The following is a 19,341-nucleotide window of genomic DNA, read 5'->3' on the forward strand; positions in this document are numbered from 1 at the left end:
GGCACAGAGATAATTCTTGTGCTGTATCCTGGCAGAGGATGGGATTAATCACCTTTTGAGAGGTGCTTCTATCCTGCTGCTACCAGGGACATTTGGTGGCATCCTGTCCCTCTGAAAATTCAGCAGTGACACAGGGTTTTAGGCTGAGTAGTAAGAATACACCTCAAAGATTTACTTTCTGTAATTTCTAGGCTTGGTTTGTGTGCAGGATCTCCCTTTTCTTTCTGTTTTGTTTTGGAGAGGTGATGATTTTTACTTTTAGGTGAAGCTAATAAAACCTGCCTAGTGTGAGTACCAGTCAGAGGTTCTCTGGAAACTCCTGGGGCTTAGGGAGAATTAATTTTATCTGTTTGCCCCACTTGGATGCCCTCTCTTCTTTTTTATGCTGCTGAAATAACAGGACATGGTAAAACAGAGCTTGCCCTCCATCAGGGGTATGGGGAGATGTTAAAGGGGTCATGGGAGGAGGGAAGGGAGCAAAGGGCTCCTGAGGAAGAGCTGGAGAGGGTTTTTAAGGCAGCAATAGAAAAGAGCTCTTAAGGAGAAATCTGGCCTTGCAGAAAGGATTCTGCAGTTTAACTTTTATTTGTGGCTTTTGTTGAACAGCATCCAGAAACCGTCAGTGGGTTTGACAAGAATGAAGTAGCTAAAATTACAAAGGGAAAGATTAGGCAGGAAAAATAGTGGAAGGCTGTAGGAGAAGATGTTGCTTTTAGATGAGTCTGGGAAATACAGTTGGAAGGGAGGTAGGAGGAACAGGAAAGGACTCTGCACTTACAGCAAGAATCTGCCAAAAGCCAGACAGTGCTAGACAGTGCTTTTGGTGTGTAATAGGAAAAGGTCATTTGGGGCGGTTGCTCTGGAATTGCACATCTGTTGAGTTGCCATAAAAAGCACTGAACGTCAGGAGTTTTCTACAGAGGCCTCAGAAGAGCCTTGTTGTGCTTCTGATCACAGTGGGGACTCTGCTGCTTCCCATTCTGAGGGAGACTTCAAAGCCTGCAGGACGTGGTGTGATCATGTGGCTTGGAAGGTGGTGAGCCAGGCAAGGGTAAATGAAAGTCACCTAATGAACTTGTGCAGTGTCACAGCCATTTTTTGCTGAGGGTCTGGGGCTGTTTCACCCTTCTCCCTTCACCTCACAGTCCTGAATTTTGTGGATTTTTTGGTCCAATAGACTGCATAACACACTCTCATTACTCAAAGAGTAATGTCCCCTGTGCCCAGTCACCTGCAGCATGTACATGCTGTGTTGGGGATTGACTGTTTCAGCTCATATTTCATACTAAATTCTCTGACCTCTTAAGCAGGGAACACCTGACTCCTAAAATCATGTGCTGTGTGCTCCCTGCAATGTAAACTCCTCTGACAGCTCCTGCCCGTGGTTTATGGCCTCTTATGCCTTCACACTAACACTTGACATCTGCACCACAAAATTTGTAACATCAGTTTGTTCAAATAAAGAATCCACCAAGCATTTAATCCTTGGTTTAATGGCTGATGTTTATTTTAGTTAGGGGTTTCATGCACTCATGGAGGGATTCTCTGCCCATGGTCCATAAATCTTGCAGGGCAGGAATGAGACTTCTCTGTGCTGGCTTGTTTCTGAAGTGAGGCTCTGGAGATGGGATATTTTTATTTTTTGGATACCTCCATAAAACTGACTCACTTTCAGGTATGAGCTGCAAGTGCACTTAATGAGGATTTTTCCTGCTGGTTTTGGATCTTTCTCTTCATCAAACATCTGTGATACAGGACATGCATTTCCTTTCTCTTTATTGTGGTTCAGCCATGCAAATGCCTTCTTTTCTCCATTGTGCTTGATTATTCTGGAAAATTATTTGCATTTGTGGTAGGCAGGAGGATGCAAAGAGAGACCACTGTGAAAATGGACAGAAATGACAAAACAATTTACCCCATAGAGGAGCTACAAACTTGAACAACCTCTCTTTTTTTTAAGCAGCTGGTGCTGCTGTGCCTGTTGTGGAGGGTGCACCAGTGACCTCCTGAGCTCTTGGTGGGCTCCCTCGAGTCCTGTTGTCTGTTTTAGGTGCAGGTAAATTACACTTGGGCAGTGTGAAGGAGAGGCAAGAGCAGGAGCCTGGATTCTCCTGTCAGGGCACTCTGGCTGCGTTTCCAGGCCGCCTGTGGGGTGCTGGTTTTCCCCACACATCCTCCAATGCCAGCCCCTCTGTGGAAAGCAGCCAGCCCACAGGGGAAAGGGGCCCAGGGGCTGTGTGTGAAGGCTGCCCAGCCCTCTGCCAGGAGCCCCTTTGGCTGCTGCTCTCCAGCAGTCACAGCTTGCAGAGTTTTGTTCTGCTGCAGAGCTGCCAATTCCTTCACCTGCCCCTGGAGGAGAGACCACACTGGCAAATGACCATGGCATGGCCTCTTCTCCCCAGAGTGAGCTCCAGTCCAGCAGAGTCAGTTCCTCCTCTCACACAATGTCTTCTTTCCCACCAAAAAAGAGATTTTTAAGGGAAAACCCAGAGAAATCCAATTTTTTTTTGTTCCACTTAAACTTTTTTACACAGCTCATTCAATGCCAGGCCAAGACTTAGCTGAATCAAGGCTTAGCCCCTCCATAAGAACTTCTCTACAGATATGAGATTTGTACCACCTGGAAACATTTATTAGGGGGTTGCAAAAGCAAGAATTTGATGGGCAAATGCTGCTGTTTTCAGGAAGGTTCTGTTTGATAGCAGTAAGACCCAAAATGTCAGTGTTTTTGCTGAAATAATTCACCTTTTCTTTTTACTTTGATTTCTCTTTGGTATTTAAAAGATAATGTTGACTACCTGTAGCTAAAGATGTGCTGCTGTGCAGAGGGAGGGATGGGAGATGAATGGAGTGAAAGAAATAAAATAACACTCAAACATGTGAGCTGTTCCACAGGAGTTTGAAGTCATCTCCATCTCATAGTTGGCAAATCAAAGGTGCTTTCAGCTCTCATTCTTTCTCGCTCTTTCTTGTATTTCAGTATTTTAAATTTTATTTTATTTTTATTGTAGAGATCCTCTGCTCTGGGGCAGCTTTGCCATGATTGTGCACTTTTTCTGTAGCTGTCCTGCAGCCATGTGAAAACAAGCCTTGAAACTTGGTTATTTTCATCTTTGCTGCTGGCATGCAGCTTCCATAATTTATGATCACCCCCCATTTTCATTTTTTTTTCTTGTCCATAGACTCCTGTCTGTCTCTTTCAACCCAGGGGGATATTTCCAAACTCTCTTTAAAAAAAAAAATCAAATTTCATGGTTGTTTTCTCAGTTTAAAATATGTACCAAGTGTTGACAGTTGATGCCTTGGGCAGAAAAGCACGTGCAGAATTGTACTGGATGACTGAAGAAACCCAGGAATGAGGAGTTGGGATGGACGTGGTGAAATGTGCATATTGACAGGGCAGAAAAGGCATGAATGGTGAAGGCAGGGAGTCCATTTCAGGTGGGCTTTGGGGGGCTTGCAGCTGATGGGGTTTGTCACCCTGAATGCAGGAGGTCAGTCAGGGAAAGCTGATGATCTGGGAAAGAAGGGAAATTCAAGCTGAATTATGTCAGGGAGCTGGTAAACAGGCTGTGGAAAATCAGGATCAGTGAACACCAGCTCAGCTCTGGCTGCTGCTTTGCTCAGAGAGGGTCTCAGGGTAAATCTAGAGAAAATTAAAAAGTGATTCTCTGCTCTGGGGAATGAGCAGCACGTGTTGTGTGACATAGGAGGGATTTGTCTGACCATCCATTAGGCTGTGTCCCATGTCAGGCTGAACAGTGGGCAGAGATCATTTCAGTGAATCTTAGAAGTCTGTTTCTTATTGCAAGAATAAATTTCTTTTAATTACTTCATTTGCTTCTTTCTTTTTGCACTTTAAAACATGAACACACTTTTGTGGCTGCAGTGAAGTGAGCAGGTTTGAATTAATATCTGAACTTAATTTCTCCTTTGGTCATGGTTCAGCTGCTTTGCACACCTGCCTGTGAAACACAGTTCACCTTTCAGCTTAGAAGACAGATTGTTAATACATCAGCCCTTTAGTCAGGAGGAAGGGAGGTTTAACTTATCTGTCACATTTTTATTTGAATTAGTTAATTTTTTTTTTTTTCTGAACTTACGTTTTTGCCCATCCTCTTCCCTCTTTTCACATCATCTGCTGTTCTTGCACCCAGGGGCGCACACGTACCTGCAAAGCAACCTCTCCTTTAACCATCCAAAACCACTTCAATTTAAAGGTTATTACAACCTGAATACACACCAGGGTGTTTGTTGAAAAGGCTGGGAGTGTTTTGTTATGATCTGCCAGCCTTAAAAGGCATTTTGACCTTTCAGAAAAGAAGAGGCAGAAGAAGGCGAAGGCCCCGAGCGACTGGCGGGAGCGGAGGAACGCGATCCGCCTCACCAGCGAGTACACGGTGGAGACGCTGGTGGTGGCAGATGCTGACATGGTGCAGTACCACGGAGCTGAGGCTGCCCAAAGGTTCATCCTCACTGTTATGAATATGGTAAGTAGGCATTTTACTCTCCAAAGAGGAAACAAGAGTAAGCAGGACATATCCAGGGTTGGATAAAGCTGACTTGGCAGCAGAAATCAAGGACTGGTTTGACCTTCGGGTACGAGAAAAGGGCTTGGTTTTCTTGTGTTATGTGCCTCTTCTCCAGTTGTGTTATTCCTGGTATTTGCCACAATAAAACCCCATTTTTCAAAACTGAAAATGTAAGTTTTCACTTAGGAAACAGTGGTTCAGGAGTGCTGTTTTCTGCCAGGCTTTTGGTGCTGCTGTGGTTTACCTTGGAGGAGGGTCTTGTCTGACGTGTTTCTTGAGTTCCTAAAGATTCCTACAGCACATTTCTTTCACAAGAGGTATGGCTCATTGTTCTAGGCAGTTAAAGCCAGCAGTCATATTGATTTCCAGCAGAAGACCTGGTTTTAAGTCCAAAATGATTATTATCTCTGATTTTTACACAATGAAAATGGCTGCTTCCCCTGATGTAGAAAATGTGGCAAACTCATGACCAAATTGCAGATCCCATTCTTTTCAGCCAGGGCTGCATGAAGTGATGCTGATCATACCTTTCAGTAGTTGATGGAGTTGGGCTTGAAAATCTTTCTAGAAATCCTAGGGATATATTTTGGAGTGATGGGAATCTTTGGAAATGGCAGGCTCTTGGGAAGTGTGGGTGTTAATTTGTGAGCTGTCCCTGTAGTGGGGCCTTCTGGCTCAGCTGATAAGGGAACACAAAGCCTCCCACAGGGAATGCTCACTCAGCTGTTGGCAGTGCCCCTAAGGAGGTAATGGCTAAATTGGATGTAGACATGGAAAACTCTGCTCAGAGGCTGCAGGGGTCCTTGCAGAGGCATTTGCACAAGAAAGTCTTGGAGGAAGCTCATGTTCCTTTGCCCATGCTATTGTAATATCCAGGAACAGCTCATTCTCCTCACTGTGCCTCTGCTGGTGTTTATGAGCAGCAAATTGGCTTGGGAAAAAATAACAGTCCTGAACAGTAATTGCCTGGTCATGCTTCCAGTGAAGAGATGGATGCTCAGCATAAACCAGCTATGGAACAACAGCTTTTAAGAGGTCTTGTGTTCCTTCATCAAGCACTGGTGTGAGGGAGCCCTCCTGGAGGCTGACTGAGTAGGGAGTTTGATTAGTCTTTTCCATTAATGAGCTGCTTTTCTGTGTCCCTTCCTCTCCCTTTTATTTGGCCTCCCAGTGCACTCTCAGAGTTGTCACTTGATGAGGCTCCACTGTGGCTCTGCAGTTACTTTTGGTGACCCTGATGCCAGCAGGTCAATGATTTCACTGTGGCCATTGGGGATGTCTGTGTTGTGCAGCTTTTTCAGCCTGTGAAGATTGTTAGGGATGAATGAACAGACTGATGGGCCAAGTCTTAAACAAAAGATGGCTGTGGGTCTTTGAATGATGTCTCTCCAGGCTGAGGTGCTGCAGAACATCTCAGCAACATCAGCTTGCCAGGTGTGAATAAATCTGTGTGGGGAGGTGCTCAGAGATGAACTGGCTTCTCTAAACCCATTTATTAAACAAATATTGAAGGTTAGTTTCCTATGGATTAGGCTGATGGGCTTTTAAGCTGGGTTCTGATGCTGTAGGGTGAGCTCACCCTTTATTGGACACCAGAGAGAGCACATGGAGAGGACTCTTGGATGAGGAGCACGTTCATGTGACATCTCCTCAGGTGCAAGGTCCAGCTGAAATGCTTCCCACTGTTAAGTCATTGCTCCTGGGGGTTCACTGCTGTGAGGTTTTTCTGATGTCTGATAGGATTTGAATTCATGTTTCAGCTCTTCAGCCTTCACAGGGGCAAAGGGAGGGTCTCTCCCTCAGCCACCTACATTCCCACGCTCTGAGGAACATTTTTCAGATTTGAAGGAAGGCTTGAGAGTGACTGCAAGACCAAAAGATAGAGAGGAATAAGGATAGGCAAACACAGAGATGGCATCACTGCATAAATCCTTTATTCTGCGGTGTTAAAACCAGGTGGAATTCAGGGAATCAAAGGAAGATTTTGATGTTACATTTGTGTAATGAAAGCTGACCTTCATTCCAGGGAAAGAAGCTGAAGGATAATTCAGAAAAATGTATTTCAGAGAGATAATCATGAGGTTTGGGGAGGCCTTAAGCCAAGCTCTTGGCTGCTTGGGATCTTTGTTTCTGTCAGCCTTGGGTGTCTGTTAGCTGGGGGACAGGATTTGCCCCATGATATTAGGCAGTGCTTATTCAGCTATACTGCAGGATGGCAGGCTGCCTCTAAAAGAAACCAGAATGTTAATTTTGGCTTGGGTGCTTGCATTTAAGCAAATAGAACATTACTGGTCAGGGGTATATTAACTTAACTCCTCTCTGTAAGCCATTACGTTTACTGTCAAACCACAAAACAAGCATTAAGAGGTCTTATTAATGCATTTTATATTTATAGACATTTTAAATAAAGTGATCTGCCTTAAAGTATTTAATATCTATTTATGTTACAAGAATTTCTGAAGGGGGAAAAAGTCAGCATTACAAAATAAGGGTTTATTGCTCCCTTGGTAAATGAGAATCTTTGAGGAAAAAACCCCACCACCCTCTTCTGGAATAACAGCTTAAAAGCACAGCAAACCCATTTTGGAACCCAGAAATAACAGGTAGCACTTCATGTAGCAAATGCTGTGTTTTTGATGTTATTCTGTAGTTCCATGCCCCTGAACAGAGAGTAGATTCACATTAAAAGTACTTGTTTTTTGTGAATGTCACTGTAGAGGTGCAGGCTCTTCCATTTACTAAACCAATGCTTGAAATTATGACAGGTTTTTCCAAGATCATGGAAGAATTTCCTTCTGAGGTGCTCTGTAATGTATGAGTAGGAACAAGCAGGGCTCCAGGGATTTGAGTTGGCTTTTTTCAAGTCACCACTACTAAAAAGAAATCTTTTCTTGTTTTCTGGCAAGGTGTTTGATTCAGCACTATTTTCCAAACAGGTGCTGAAGTTGTTGTCAAATGCCACCATGCCCAGCTGCAGCCTTAGCAAGGCAGTGAGGAATGGAAGAACTTGGACAGGGAGCAATACCAGCAGAGCTGTGGGGATGCAAAACCACCTACTTAGATATAGGTGCTGATCTCTTTTTCTAGGTTAAACTCCCTCGTTCCTGAGCTTTGTTGCAGTGTTTGCATTCCAGTTCTTGTCTCACCTTTGGCTTGAGAGCATCTCCTGTTCATGCCCTCCTTCTGTAGTGACCAGTGTTCAGAACTTCCTCTGAATTCCGTTCCCAAGTGCCTTTGTGGTAAATCCAGCTTTAAAACATGCTTATTTTGCTCACCCATTCTGCTGGTCTGCATCTGGCAGCTAATTTCTCAGTGCATTTCATCCATGTGGAGCTGTGAGGGAGGATGTTCTGTTCTTGCAGGAGTTCTGTGCTTTTGTTTGCTCTTGTGGTTGCTTTTCATCTGAAAGAAGTGACCAGTAAATGAAAAAGGAGATTCTAGGAACTGCACTGGTCTCTGCTGTGTCTGGTTTTCATGGTTTAGGTTTTCAGCTTTCTGGTTCTGGAGATAACTGGTTCAAATGGTGATAAATGGGGATGAGAGCCTTTGGAAAGTCCAGTCCATGGCTGTTGTGTGGCTGAGGATGAGGAGTGGCTGTTTCCAGGCAGGCCTGAGCAGGGAGTTGTGGATGTTGGCTCCTTGCAGAGTGCAGAGCTGACTTTGCAAACCCAGTCCCACCCAGACTGACCCTCAGAGCATTTGGAGACAGAGACGTCTGAATTTCTGAATTTCCAAGACCACAACACAGTCGTTTAACAGCTGCTTTCTATGGGTTTGAAAACCTAAAAAAAAAAAAGGTTGGTTTGGGTTTGGATTTTTTTTTTTGTCCCCTAAGTGTATTTTTTTGGGGTTTTGCAATAAATTACAACTGTGGCTTGGTTTGGAGCTTGCCTTTTTCCCTGAGAGTGCAGTGTGGAGGGAGATTTTCTGCAGTGTGTGTCAGTTCTCCTGCAGCTGTTGCTAAGCCATGAGATTACTGTGGAAGCTCTTTGCAGCAGCAAGCAGGAACTTGAAGTTAGTGATCTTTTGGATGTCATTAAGAGGGAAAATTCTTATGTTGTTCTTTAGGAATGATACTGTTTTACTCTCTGAAGCCTGATTTTACACTCCACAGATTGTTTTTCATTTTGGATTTCCCCTGTGAGGGTTTTTTTTATGTTAAAAAAGCAGATAAAATCATTTTTATCATGCTTGCATTGATGGATTTATATGTCTGTGCTCTTGGGGGCTGGCACATAAAGGCTCCAGAGCTGCCACTGATAATCAGCTCCCTTACCTTGGTCTGGAATTTTCATGATGAGAACAGGGACATAAGGGAACGTAAGGGAAAAGGATCTGAGTGTTTCATCACTGTCTACAGATTTCTCTTTTTGCTCCAGCAGCCCCAGGAGAAGGAGTTATGTCAACTGTATCTTATAAAGAGCTATGAATATGTTCTTTTTCATAATGTTTAAAGGAGTAATTTGAAAGCTTGGCTTTAGGTGGGTGTTAGAAATCCTATAGCACTTTTCAAAACAAGAGAAAGACAACCTCAGTAACCTGACTAAGGCTTCTGCTGTCCAAACCTCATCCTGCAGCCAAGGCAATGGGAAGGCTCCTGCTTGAGTGCAGTGCTCAGGGAAGAAAAAAGGGAAAAAAAGTCAATTTACCCTCAGGGTTGCTGTTCTAAACTCCAAAACATCTGAAACACACACGTCTCCCTCCCACTGTCCACCTGCAGAGGAAGCTCTTGAGAATTAAAAAAAAAAATTAAAATGATGTAGTTTAGTTCCTCTCTGAGCCCAATTCCTTATGTCTGTGTTTGCTTTGTGCGTGCTGGGGCAGGCCTGCACAGCTTATGCCAGATCTGCATTTGTTCTGCCCCTTCCATGTCAGAGCTGAGAGGAGAAGGAACGGCAGGAGGAATGCAAACAGAGGAGGATGGTCCAGCCTTGAAGCTTTCCTGTTTTCTTTAGGGCATTCTGTACAGTAAAGCTCTGTCAGAGAAATGCAGGTGAGGGGGGAGATGCCAGAGACAGGCTTTATTCTCTTCTTGCTCTACAGCACTTCCCCTTCCATTTTTTCTGTCTGTTTTTATGGTTCTTTACCGTATCTCCTGTTTCCAGAGCTCACCCTGCTTCTGATGACTCCACACAGAGAAGTCAGTACAGAAGTGTAGAAGTTCCCCTGCAGCAGGGCACCCACGACACTTCAGTCACATTGACCACTTTTCCCTTCCCTTCCTTTCATCCCAGTGATCCAGAGCCTCCATTTCTTTTCCATCCAAGCTGCTTTCTGCCACTTGTGGTGATGTCCTAAACAAGTAACCTTTGCATTTGCTTCCATGGCAGAGTTTCATGCAGCTGACACTTCTGTTCCCAGCTGCCTTATTTTATTAAAAGGTCTTAAACCACCCAAATATTTTTACTTTTCCCCTGCTGGAAGCAGTCACAGCAGCCTGAAGGGTGTGATGCAATTGCAGGCTTGAGGAAGGGTGGCCCATGGGCAGGGAGGTGTCTGTGAGTCAGTCTCTCTGTCTGTGCAGCAGGAAATCTTGAGAACATCTGCAGTGGGAAATCCCATTTCTCATGGCCTGGTACCAGTTATCCCACCACCCAACCTGGCACGTGCTGCAAGTGGACACTTGGATGTGATGTGAAACAGCTCAGACACACTGAGTCTCTGGGTTTGGTTTTCTTGTTGGCTGGGTGAGAAAGGCAGAAGGTTGTTGCTGCCATGATGGAATTCCATTCTTAGCAGGAAAGACCTGTGTATTTGAATTATTTTATTTTAAATTCAGCTGGATCCTGTGATGGTGCTTCCTCTGGGCACAACCTACCTGGCACAGCCTGCTTTAAATCCAGCTGGGAACAACCTGAGCTGTGTCAGGCTCATATTTTTTTATCAAGTCATTTAAAAGTCTGTTTGCCTTCTCAATGGGATTCCTTCTAGCCTTAAACCCATGATCTGAGAGAAGTTTCCCTCTGGAAGGACAGTGCTGGGTGGGGCTGAGACCCAGAGGTGCCCTGTGCTGGACATGGATGCTCCCAGCCCTCCCCACAGGGCACAGCAGAGCCTGGCAGGAGAGCTGGGGAGGCCTCTGTGAAAATGTGTTCAAAAGAGGGGGAAAAGGCTGAATAGTGGAAAAAAGTGGGGGAAAAACCCAGGTGAGAGCAGGAGGATGAGGAGCTCCAGGTGCTGGAGCAGAGGTGCCCGGGAGATCATGGTGGGGCAGGGGGCTGTGCCCAGCACTGTGACCTGAGCAGAGGAGCCTGTGCTGGAGCAGGATCTCCTGATGGGAACTGCAGCCCATGGAGAGGATCCATCCTGCAACAGGGAAAAGGTGTGAGGAGGGAGCAGCAGAGAGAGCTGTTCCAGAGGACAGTCCCCATTCCCCATCCACCTGCCTGGCTCTGGGTGAGGGGGAAGGAGTCAGGAATGCAGGAGTAAAGATGAGGTAAAGGGAAGATGTTGTTTTAATTTATTTTTTTTTCTCTGTATACAAATTATTTTAATTGGCAAATTAAATTTTCTCCAAGTCAAGTGTGTGTTGCCTGTAACTGTTAAGTGATCTCCCTCTCAGAGGGAAAGGTTAATGTTCCTTCAAGGCAATACCATCAGCCTGGGGCTCCTTTGGCCTTCATTTAAGAAAATAAGCAAACAAAGCTTGAATAAACAAGCAAAGTGGAGCCTCTTGCACTCCCAGGGACTTTTTTTTTTGGTTTAGTGTCCAATTGCTGCTGATATCACTGGTGGATGGGAATAAAAGTGCAATCAGAGTTATCTTTGGGATAGAGAGCACAAGAGAAAAGGAGGAAGGGCTGGCAGCTTTCAAGATGCCATCCTGAACTGTCCAGCAGCTGGTGCTTGGTGGGCAAGTGTTGCCAGGGCAAACAGCCTTTGGAATCAGTGGTGTTTGGATTTGTCTGTGCTGGCTCTGGAGGCAGCTTGGCTGCTCTGATGGGAAGCAAAGCACCAGCAGCCAGCAGCTCAGTGATAAGGACCTGTTTGCTGGGATTATTCTCGTGCCATGAGTGGGAACTTCATGGGATGGCCAGAGCTAGTGGAGAGCTGGGACACCAAAGATCCATTCATCCATCCATCCATCCATCCATCCATCCCTCCATCCATCCATCCATCCATCATCCATCCATCCATCATCCATCCATCCATCCATCCATCCATCCATCATCCATCCATCCATCATCCATCCATCCATCATCCATCCATCCATCCATCCATCCATCCATCATCCATCCATCATCCATCCATCCCTCCATCCATCCATCCATCCATCCATCCATCCATCCATCCATCATGCATCCATCCATCCATCCATCCATCCCTCCATCCATCATCCATCCATCCCTCCATCCATCCATCCCTCAATCCATCATCCATCCATCCATCATCCATCCATCCATCCATCCCTCAATCCATCATCCATCCATCCATCCATCCATCCATCCATCCATCCATCCATCATCCATCCATCCATCCATCCATCATCCATCCCAGGGAGTGTTTGTCAGCCTCTGTAGTGGTACAGCAGGTCTCCACTTACACAGGAGTCGTCTGTCAGAGCCCTTCTGTGCAAATGTCAAGTTTGTCCCTTGTCTGTAGAGAGGGGCCTGAAGTGCTCTCCCAGCACATCCCCAGGCTGAGCAAATAGTGCCAGCCCTTGTGTGCACTTGTACACCAGCCCAGGGTAGAGAAATGGCTCCTTGTGCTCAGCTGGAGGTCACTGGGTCAAACACTGAGTAGCTCTGTCTTGCAATCTGTGCCTAAATTGTAGGAAACATTTATGTGTGTGCTTAAATCCAACCCCAAACACTGGAGAGCTTCTTCCACTGAGCACATTCCTGAGCATTTGCACAAATAGGAAAAATACCAGGCGTTGAAAGCATGATGTGCAAGATGTGCTCGTGCCTGAGGTTTGCTGTAGGAAGTTTCTGAGCCTGGGTGATGCTTGTAGCCAAAGGAGCAGTGAGCAAGGAATATTGCTTACCTGGGGCCAAACCTGCCTCTCATTTGTCAGGAGTCTCACTTCACTGGTCTTGATTTTGGTTTTTTTGACCAAGTAGGGGATACAATATTCACCCAAGGCCTTTTATGTGGCCTTTTGCACCTTTTGAAATAAACCCTCACCTTTTTTGATACTGTCTAGTTAAAACATTTGTACACTGAGAAATGGGTGGAATAGAATCCTGGGATCAATTAAGATCTTATGTTCTAACCTATAAAAATGAGGTGAAGTATCTGAGCTGGAATGCAAAATCTGGAGAAAGTAGTAAGGTAGTTTCCGGTGCTATTTTTGTATTTCCTGAGGCTTGTGTCATTATGTGCTGCCTTATTACTATTCTCTTATATAAGATATGAAAATAACAGAGGGAAATTGCTTTTCCATTCTATTTCCTGAAGTCTAAAACACACCATTATTTCATCTTGCATTCAGATATCTCTGATATTTAAATGCTGAAGATCCATGGTAGTTGAATGCTTCATAACGTATGTCCATGCTCCTGAGACTTTATCTTTAGAGCTCCTTTGGAATATTTTTCTCCTTTTCACAGCAACTCTTAAATATTCTTTATTTTATTGAGTGTAGTAGCACAATCCATGTGGGGGGAGTTTTTGTGTAAATTTTTAAAAGGAGAAATGTCTAACTTTAGTCACAATTAGTTTCTTCTACCATTACTAGGTCTTGATATTTCTACTAACAAGCTTTGGATGGTTTTTTTTTTTTTGCTTTTTGACAGGTGTACAACATGTTCCAGCATCAAAGCCTGGGAATTAAAGTCAACATTCGAGTGACCAAGCTAGTCCTGCTCCACAGTCGCCCTGTGAGTCCCAGCCCCTTTTCTCCTGCTCCTGGCACTGCTCTGTGCTGTCCCACAGGCTGGGAGGGGGATGTGGGGCCTCAGCATCACAATCTCTGAGGAGTTCCCTGTTCCACTTCACCAGGCAGCGTTAAAGGTGGGAAGTGCAGGGGCTGTGGGAGTGAAAGGAACCAGAATCCTTTTATTTATCCTTCCTGGTAAAGTTGTCTGCCTGTAGCTGCAAACCAGTATGAAGTTAGGTGTTACAGAGAGGTCTGATGCTTTATCTAAAGACTGGGGATAATAATTTCTCCTTTTATATATATATATATTTTTATTATTATTTATTTTCTCCCAAAGGCAAAGTTGTCTATCGGGCATCATGGAGAGAGATCTCTGGAGAGCTTCTGTCAGTGGCAAAATGAAGAATATGGTGGGGCAAAATACCTTGGTAACAACCAGGTTCCTGGTGCCAGGGATGACACCCCTCCTGTGGATGCTGCTGTTTTTGTGACCAGGTATGGGAAGGTGTGGTTTATCAGTTTGTCACAGCCATGGTCAGTGATGGGGTTAGCTGTCAGGCAGAAATGTAAGAAGAAGATGACACATTTGCTGCTCAGGTGGCTCAGAAAGTGCTCTGTGTTGTTTTTGTGCATTCTTAACAAGGCTGTACCAAAGCATCTCTCCCCTTGAGCCAAGGTGTCACAGTCAGGGTCAGCACGTGGCTGTAGCACAGGGGGGCTTTTCCTCACCCCAGCTGGTAGGAGTGCAAAAAACAGGGAGGTTTTGGAGCCCTTCTTCCTGGGAGAAGGAAGGTGAGGAACTGAACACAGCTGAGCTCAGGTGCTCTGTGTGCAGCTTGGGGTGAATCAGCTGAGCAGAGAGTGTGACAGCAGAGGGCAGGGAGTTATCTCCTAAAGAAAGAGGGAAATTAGTTTTCTCTTTTTGCCCAAGGAAATAACCACTTTAACAACTCTCCTCTATCACAACTGAAATAGAGAAGGGGTGTCATTCCTGATTGGTTTGTGTATTTGAAAACTCATGCATTTATTTCAGATGTGAAATGAACTTTATAGAAATATTTGATCAAAATTCTTTGCACTTTGTAATTCTGAACTTACTGATCTGTCAAACACATCAGATAAAGCAAGAAAAAGGGTGTTTAGGGACAGCAATCTTTTTTCCTCTAATTTTCTGAGCTCAACCTCACAATACAATGCAAGTCCCATGTTCCTCACAGTTACTACAAATTCTGAACAGCGAATTCATGGTGTTTTAAGTTTTTTGCATCCTTTAAGATGTAAAAATATTAATTTTTACAGAAATGATCGCTGAATAATGAAAGTGAGCACAAAATTATGGTGTAATGGTGCTAGAAAAACACTACTTCCTACCCCCTTGTCCCCCAGTTTGAGACAGGAAATATCTGTATTGCAGTTCAATATTACTCACCTCTTTTACTTCTTTTCTCTGCCAACAGTTTAAGTAGAAATACATGTTTTTGTATAAACTGCCATCCTGATTGCAATAATCTCCAGTGTTAGATTCGTGTTAACAGCCCCACTGCAAACTGTCCATGGGATTGTGGTGAGTGTTCAGTGCAAGAGCTGGTGAGCAGGGCGTGAGGCCAGCAAAGTTCCTGAGCAATCTCCTCCCCAGACATGTGTGCAGCTCCCCCAGCCCCTGCTCCCTCCTCTGTATTCACTGCACTGCACCAGGCACTTGTGCAGATATTTAACAGTTTAGACAGGGGGAATAGTTCCTTTGAAGTCAACTGGCTGCACATCCTGGTTGTAGTTAAGCATGTGCTCCACTGGATCAGGGCCTAAATAAATAACTAACATTTTTGTTAACCTCATCTGGGTATCCAGTTGTCCTGCATGACAAGTGAGGCAGAGGGAATCTCTTCTGATGGGCTCTGAGCACAGGGTGGGGGGAATGAGCAGAGCATTTCATCTCTGCTGCTCTCAAAACTGAATGCATAATGTCAGGCTAAATGAGCTGGACTTAGGCTTCTGAGGAAGAACTGTAAAAGAATTGGTAGGAGGAATTGTTCAGTGGATTTGCAGGGTTTTGCAGTGGGAATAGCTGGGAAAGTTCAGGTTTGGTTGGGTTAGAAACCAGATTCAGCTTTGGTGAGAAGGCTCAGGCCAGGGAGCACATGGCTGTGCACAGCAGCAGCATTTTGGCTGCTGGAGAGATCAGCAGTGTGCACTTGGAGTCTTTCCTCCCTTCTTGCTTGTCCTGTCATCATTAACCCATCCTGCTTCTCTGCATGGAGGATGCTGCATTGCTTGGAGGGCTTCTGGGCCAGCAGCCCCATGCCTGTGTCAGGGAAATGCATTTTTCTTCTCTTGGCTTTGGAAATGTGTGTGTGTGTGTCCCTGGACCCTCCCCAGACGGTACAGATGGACCAGTGGTAGAGCAGTGGGAGCAGCAGCATGTCCAGCACGAGCAATTGCGCCAGGAAAAGCAGAAGCTGAATTTTCAGCAGCTGCAGCTGCTTTAAGGACTAGAAACAGATTCTTTGGGGTCAAGCTCTGAAGAAATCCCTCTGGTTCCAGTCTGGCTGGGTTCATTTGAAACACCAAGGCACTCTTGCCTTTTGAAACTTCACCTCTAAGTGATGTTTCCCATACCCTCATTTGTATGCAAAAGTAGATTGCATAGGTGGCAAATATTCCTCTTGTGGGATTTTAATGGTATCCACCTGAGTTCCAGGTAAGGGACACTGTGCCTATGGAATAAGATGCATTGTGCAGCTCAGTAAATAAGTGAGACAGTGGGAATAATCTGCCACAGCCCTGAATGTCTGAATATCGTGCTGTGGTCCCTATAACCATCAGACTTTCCTCATTCAGATTCTGGTTTTGAACTTGCAGAAATTCAAGTCTCTTGCATCTTTGGATAGTGTACTTCATATTTTACCAGGCAGCTGACAAGAATAACTTCTGTCTGCAGAATCTGAGTCTTAGTGATTTTAGAAGCATTTCTCATTTGAAACACATTCCCTCTCTTGATCCCTCTGTCTTTTGCATTCCTGGGAAATCTTCAGGCACACTGATGTTATCCCAGCTCCTGGCTGGAGGTGTTTGGGTCAGCTATTAGACTGTAGGTGATGTGATAGCAGAGCAAAGAATGTCCCAGCACTGACAGGAACAGAATTCAGAGCTGTCTTTAAGCAAAGACTTGTTTTCTCCTGACACAGTGGTGGAGTTGTTCCATTTACAGCCTGGTCCTCCCTTCCACACTTCTCCAGCTCTTTGCCTTCCCATTAAATGGGCAAATGGAGGAATTCACTGTGCATGGAGGAAACTGGGCACATCGTGCTGCTGAATGTACCTATGGATGTGGAAAGTTTATTTTGGCAGGTCCTGCACTGTACCATTTCCTGTGTCCTTTAGCTTTATGACCCTGCAGGGTTAGACTGGTCGAAAGATGTCCTTTGAAGGATGCTGGGAATGGCCACTTAACAGAATGCTTCTTATTCCTGTTGCACAGTTCAACTTCTGTCCTTCTTTCTCACAGGAAGGACTTGAATTGCAGAGTTCAGCTTAGCACAGTTAGGTATTTTTTTCCAGTTGGTGGGAGCCAGATGGAAGAGTGACTGTAGGAGGAGTTCTGAGCTCTTCTAGCTATTTTTATTGAACAAAACAACTAAACTCTTGTAATTTTTTTGAGAATTGTTGTACTCTGCTAGTGGAAACCTCTGCTGGGTACCACCCATGATAATGACTGAGAATTTCACAGGTCACAGGATCAGAACTTGTGTCCTGCTTGACTCAGTGAATGGTTAAAAGTGAAGAGTAAAACTGATTCACAGCTAGAGCTGTGATTTCAATGTTGATTATCCAAGACCTCGTGTGATAGGGTCAGATGTTGGACTTGAGCTGCAGCTCCTGCAGTAAGAGTTTTATTTCAACACAGCTCTGTAAAAAATTCTGCTAACAGGACTGTGTCTCTGTGGTAAGAGACCTTTGCACATGCAATAAATATTAAAATACCTTTCCTGCATTGTTGAGTATCATTATAGTATCAGTCATGTCAAGCTCTCTCTTCAAAATTACCCATGCAGTTGAGCTCAAAAGTGTGCCAGAGAGACACCTGTGATTGAAACCTTTTTAAAAGCAAATCAGTGTCATGTGCCAGGATGGGACCATTTAAATCACAGGTGTGACTGAGCTACAGGTGAGACAGATCACTCTCAGCACCTTTCCATGCAGTGTTCTCCCTCTGGCTGCCAGGGAAGGACTGTAGGAGTTTCAGCATGGGCTTTGTGATGAGGTGTGCCCTTGCCTTTGGAAGCAGACTGAGACCCACCAAGCTGGTTTGTGACTAAAGGTCTGGATGTGCTTTTCTGTTTGGCCACACAGTTTTGGGGTAAAATATTTGCAATGGTCCAGATGGTTTAAATCCTGGTGTATTTGAACAGAAGATGGAGTCTCTTGGTCTTGTGTTTATGACACTTTTAAGGATGGGCTGAGCAGGTTTTTTACTTGATTTGCCAGCGATGTCCAATTCTGCTGCTGATGTGCTTCAAGCCTTTCCCTGACCAAACAGCACCACAGCACTCTCTTCACACACAATGGTTGTTCTACCTCTGTAGGAGAGTCTGCAAGGTGTGCTGGATCATTTACTAACTCCTTATTTACTGGCATGGTGGTAATTCCTCTGTGGAGCTGCCAGAAAGTGCCAGACACCTTTTGGTGTGGGACAGCGCGAGCAGCAGAAATTCTGTGCGTTATTTGCAGGGCTGGACAGGCTCTGGAGGGAGAGAAAGGCTTTTCTAGCTGTGGCCTCCTGCCATCCACTAATAGTTCAGCTATCTGTTGTCACAAGAAAAGCATCTGTTTGATTTAGCAGTTTATATAACATAATAAGTCCTTAAATAAACCTCTGTCAAGCTGGCTCTGGGAAGCCGAGCAGGCGCGCTGGTGCCAGCTCCGTCAGGAGACCGTCATTAGTCTTCCTTGGGAAGGCTGCAATGCCAAGGTGTTGAGACACAGGCTGCAGTGAAAAATGAAAGCTGGGGCTGGTGTGTGGTCGTAGCTTCCGATTTTTGGTTGGTTTCTGTCTGATTTTTTTAACACTTTGATGGTTGTTATGGTTTTTCTGCACTGAAGCGTGGTTGGTTTTCAATGTGTGCTGAACAAGAGCTGGGAATGGCTGTTTGTGCTCTCCTTCCAAGCCCTTGACAGCTTGATTTGTGGCTTTCAAAGGAGTTTGGTGTGGAGGGTCTGGATTAATCAGCAACAGTCCTGGGCCTTAAATCCCTTTTCCTATAAACCCTAATTTCATAACTTTCTTCAAGGAAAGAGCACTTTTAATATTTATCTATTTTTATATTTCTTCTAAGTATTTTCTTTTTCTAAGTATTTATCTTTCTCAGAGTATTTTTGATCCTCCTCCTGCCAAACTCTTACACTCCAAACCCCAAGGGGACTCAGGCATTTCAAATGGCACACTCCAAATGTACCAGTGGGATTCTCTTGCCTCCTCCCAGGGTGAGAAAAGCCAAGGTGATAGAGACTACAGTTCCTCAGCTTCCCTTGGGTTAAAGAACTTCTGAAATGTTTGAGCACACCTGATGTTTCTCTGCAACTCCTCTTCATTGTGGATTGCACTGCAAAGCAGCCCTGGTGAAGAGAGCTCCTAAAAGTTTAGGTCTAAGTGCTTCTTGAAATGCATTCAGGATATTAATTTAGTTATAAAATACTTTTCCCCACACACACACTTGTTTTCCTGTCATGAGGAACCTCATGTACCAAATCTCACATGAAGTGTCAGTAGTGTCAGTGCTTTGGTGGTGAGCTTCAAGGCTTTTATTCTGTTTAATACAGCTCCATGGATCCCTGGCTGATTTGTGGGTGCCACTGGCATCTGTAGTGTCTTCTCCTGCCTTGATGAGATGTGGGGAACAAGTGGAGTCTCTTGAACCTCTCTGTCTTGGATTTGAACCATAACATGGCAAATCTGAGTGTTATAAGTTTAGCTGAAGTTTTACCCATTTA

At 44.8% G+C, this 19,341-nt stretch overlaps 1 protein-coding gene across 2 annotated transcripts in view; it reads left to right on the plus strand.

Annotated features, from left to right (window-relative positions):
* The window catches only part of ADAMTS17 (ADAM metallopeptidase with thrombospondin type 1 motif 17), a 156,857-nt gene that overhangs the window by 15,514 nt on the left and 122,002 nt on the right, over positions 1-19,341 (plus strand). For both annotated transcript variants that reach the window (XM_074549183.1, XM_074549184.1), the window contains exons 4-6: positions 4,318-4,490; positions 13,271-13,354; positions 13,691-13,848. In XM_074549183.1, coding sequence (XP_074405284.1) covers positions 4,318-4,490; positions 13,271-13,354; positions 13,691-13,848 — 415 coding nt within the window. The remainder of the gene's footprint in view (positions 1-4,317; positions 4,491-13,270; positions 13,355-13,690; positions 13,849-19,341) is intronic.

The sequence above is a fragment of the Zonotrichia albicollis genome, chromosome 11 (genome assembly GCF_047830755.1).
Source record: "Zonotrichia albicollis isolate bZonAlb1 chromosome 11, bZonAlb1.hap1, whole genome shotgun sequence".
Taxonomy (NCBI): Eukaryota; Metazoa; Chordata; class Aves; order Passeriformes; family Passerellidae; genus Zonotrichia; species Zonotrichia albicollis.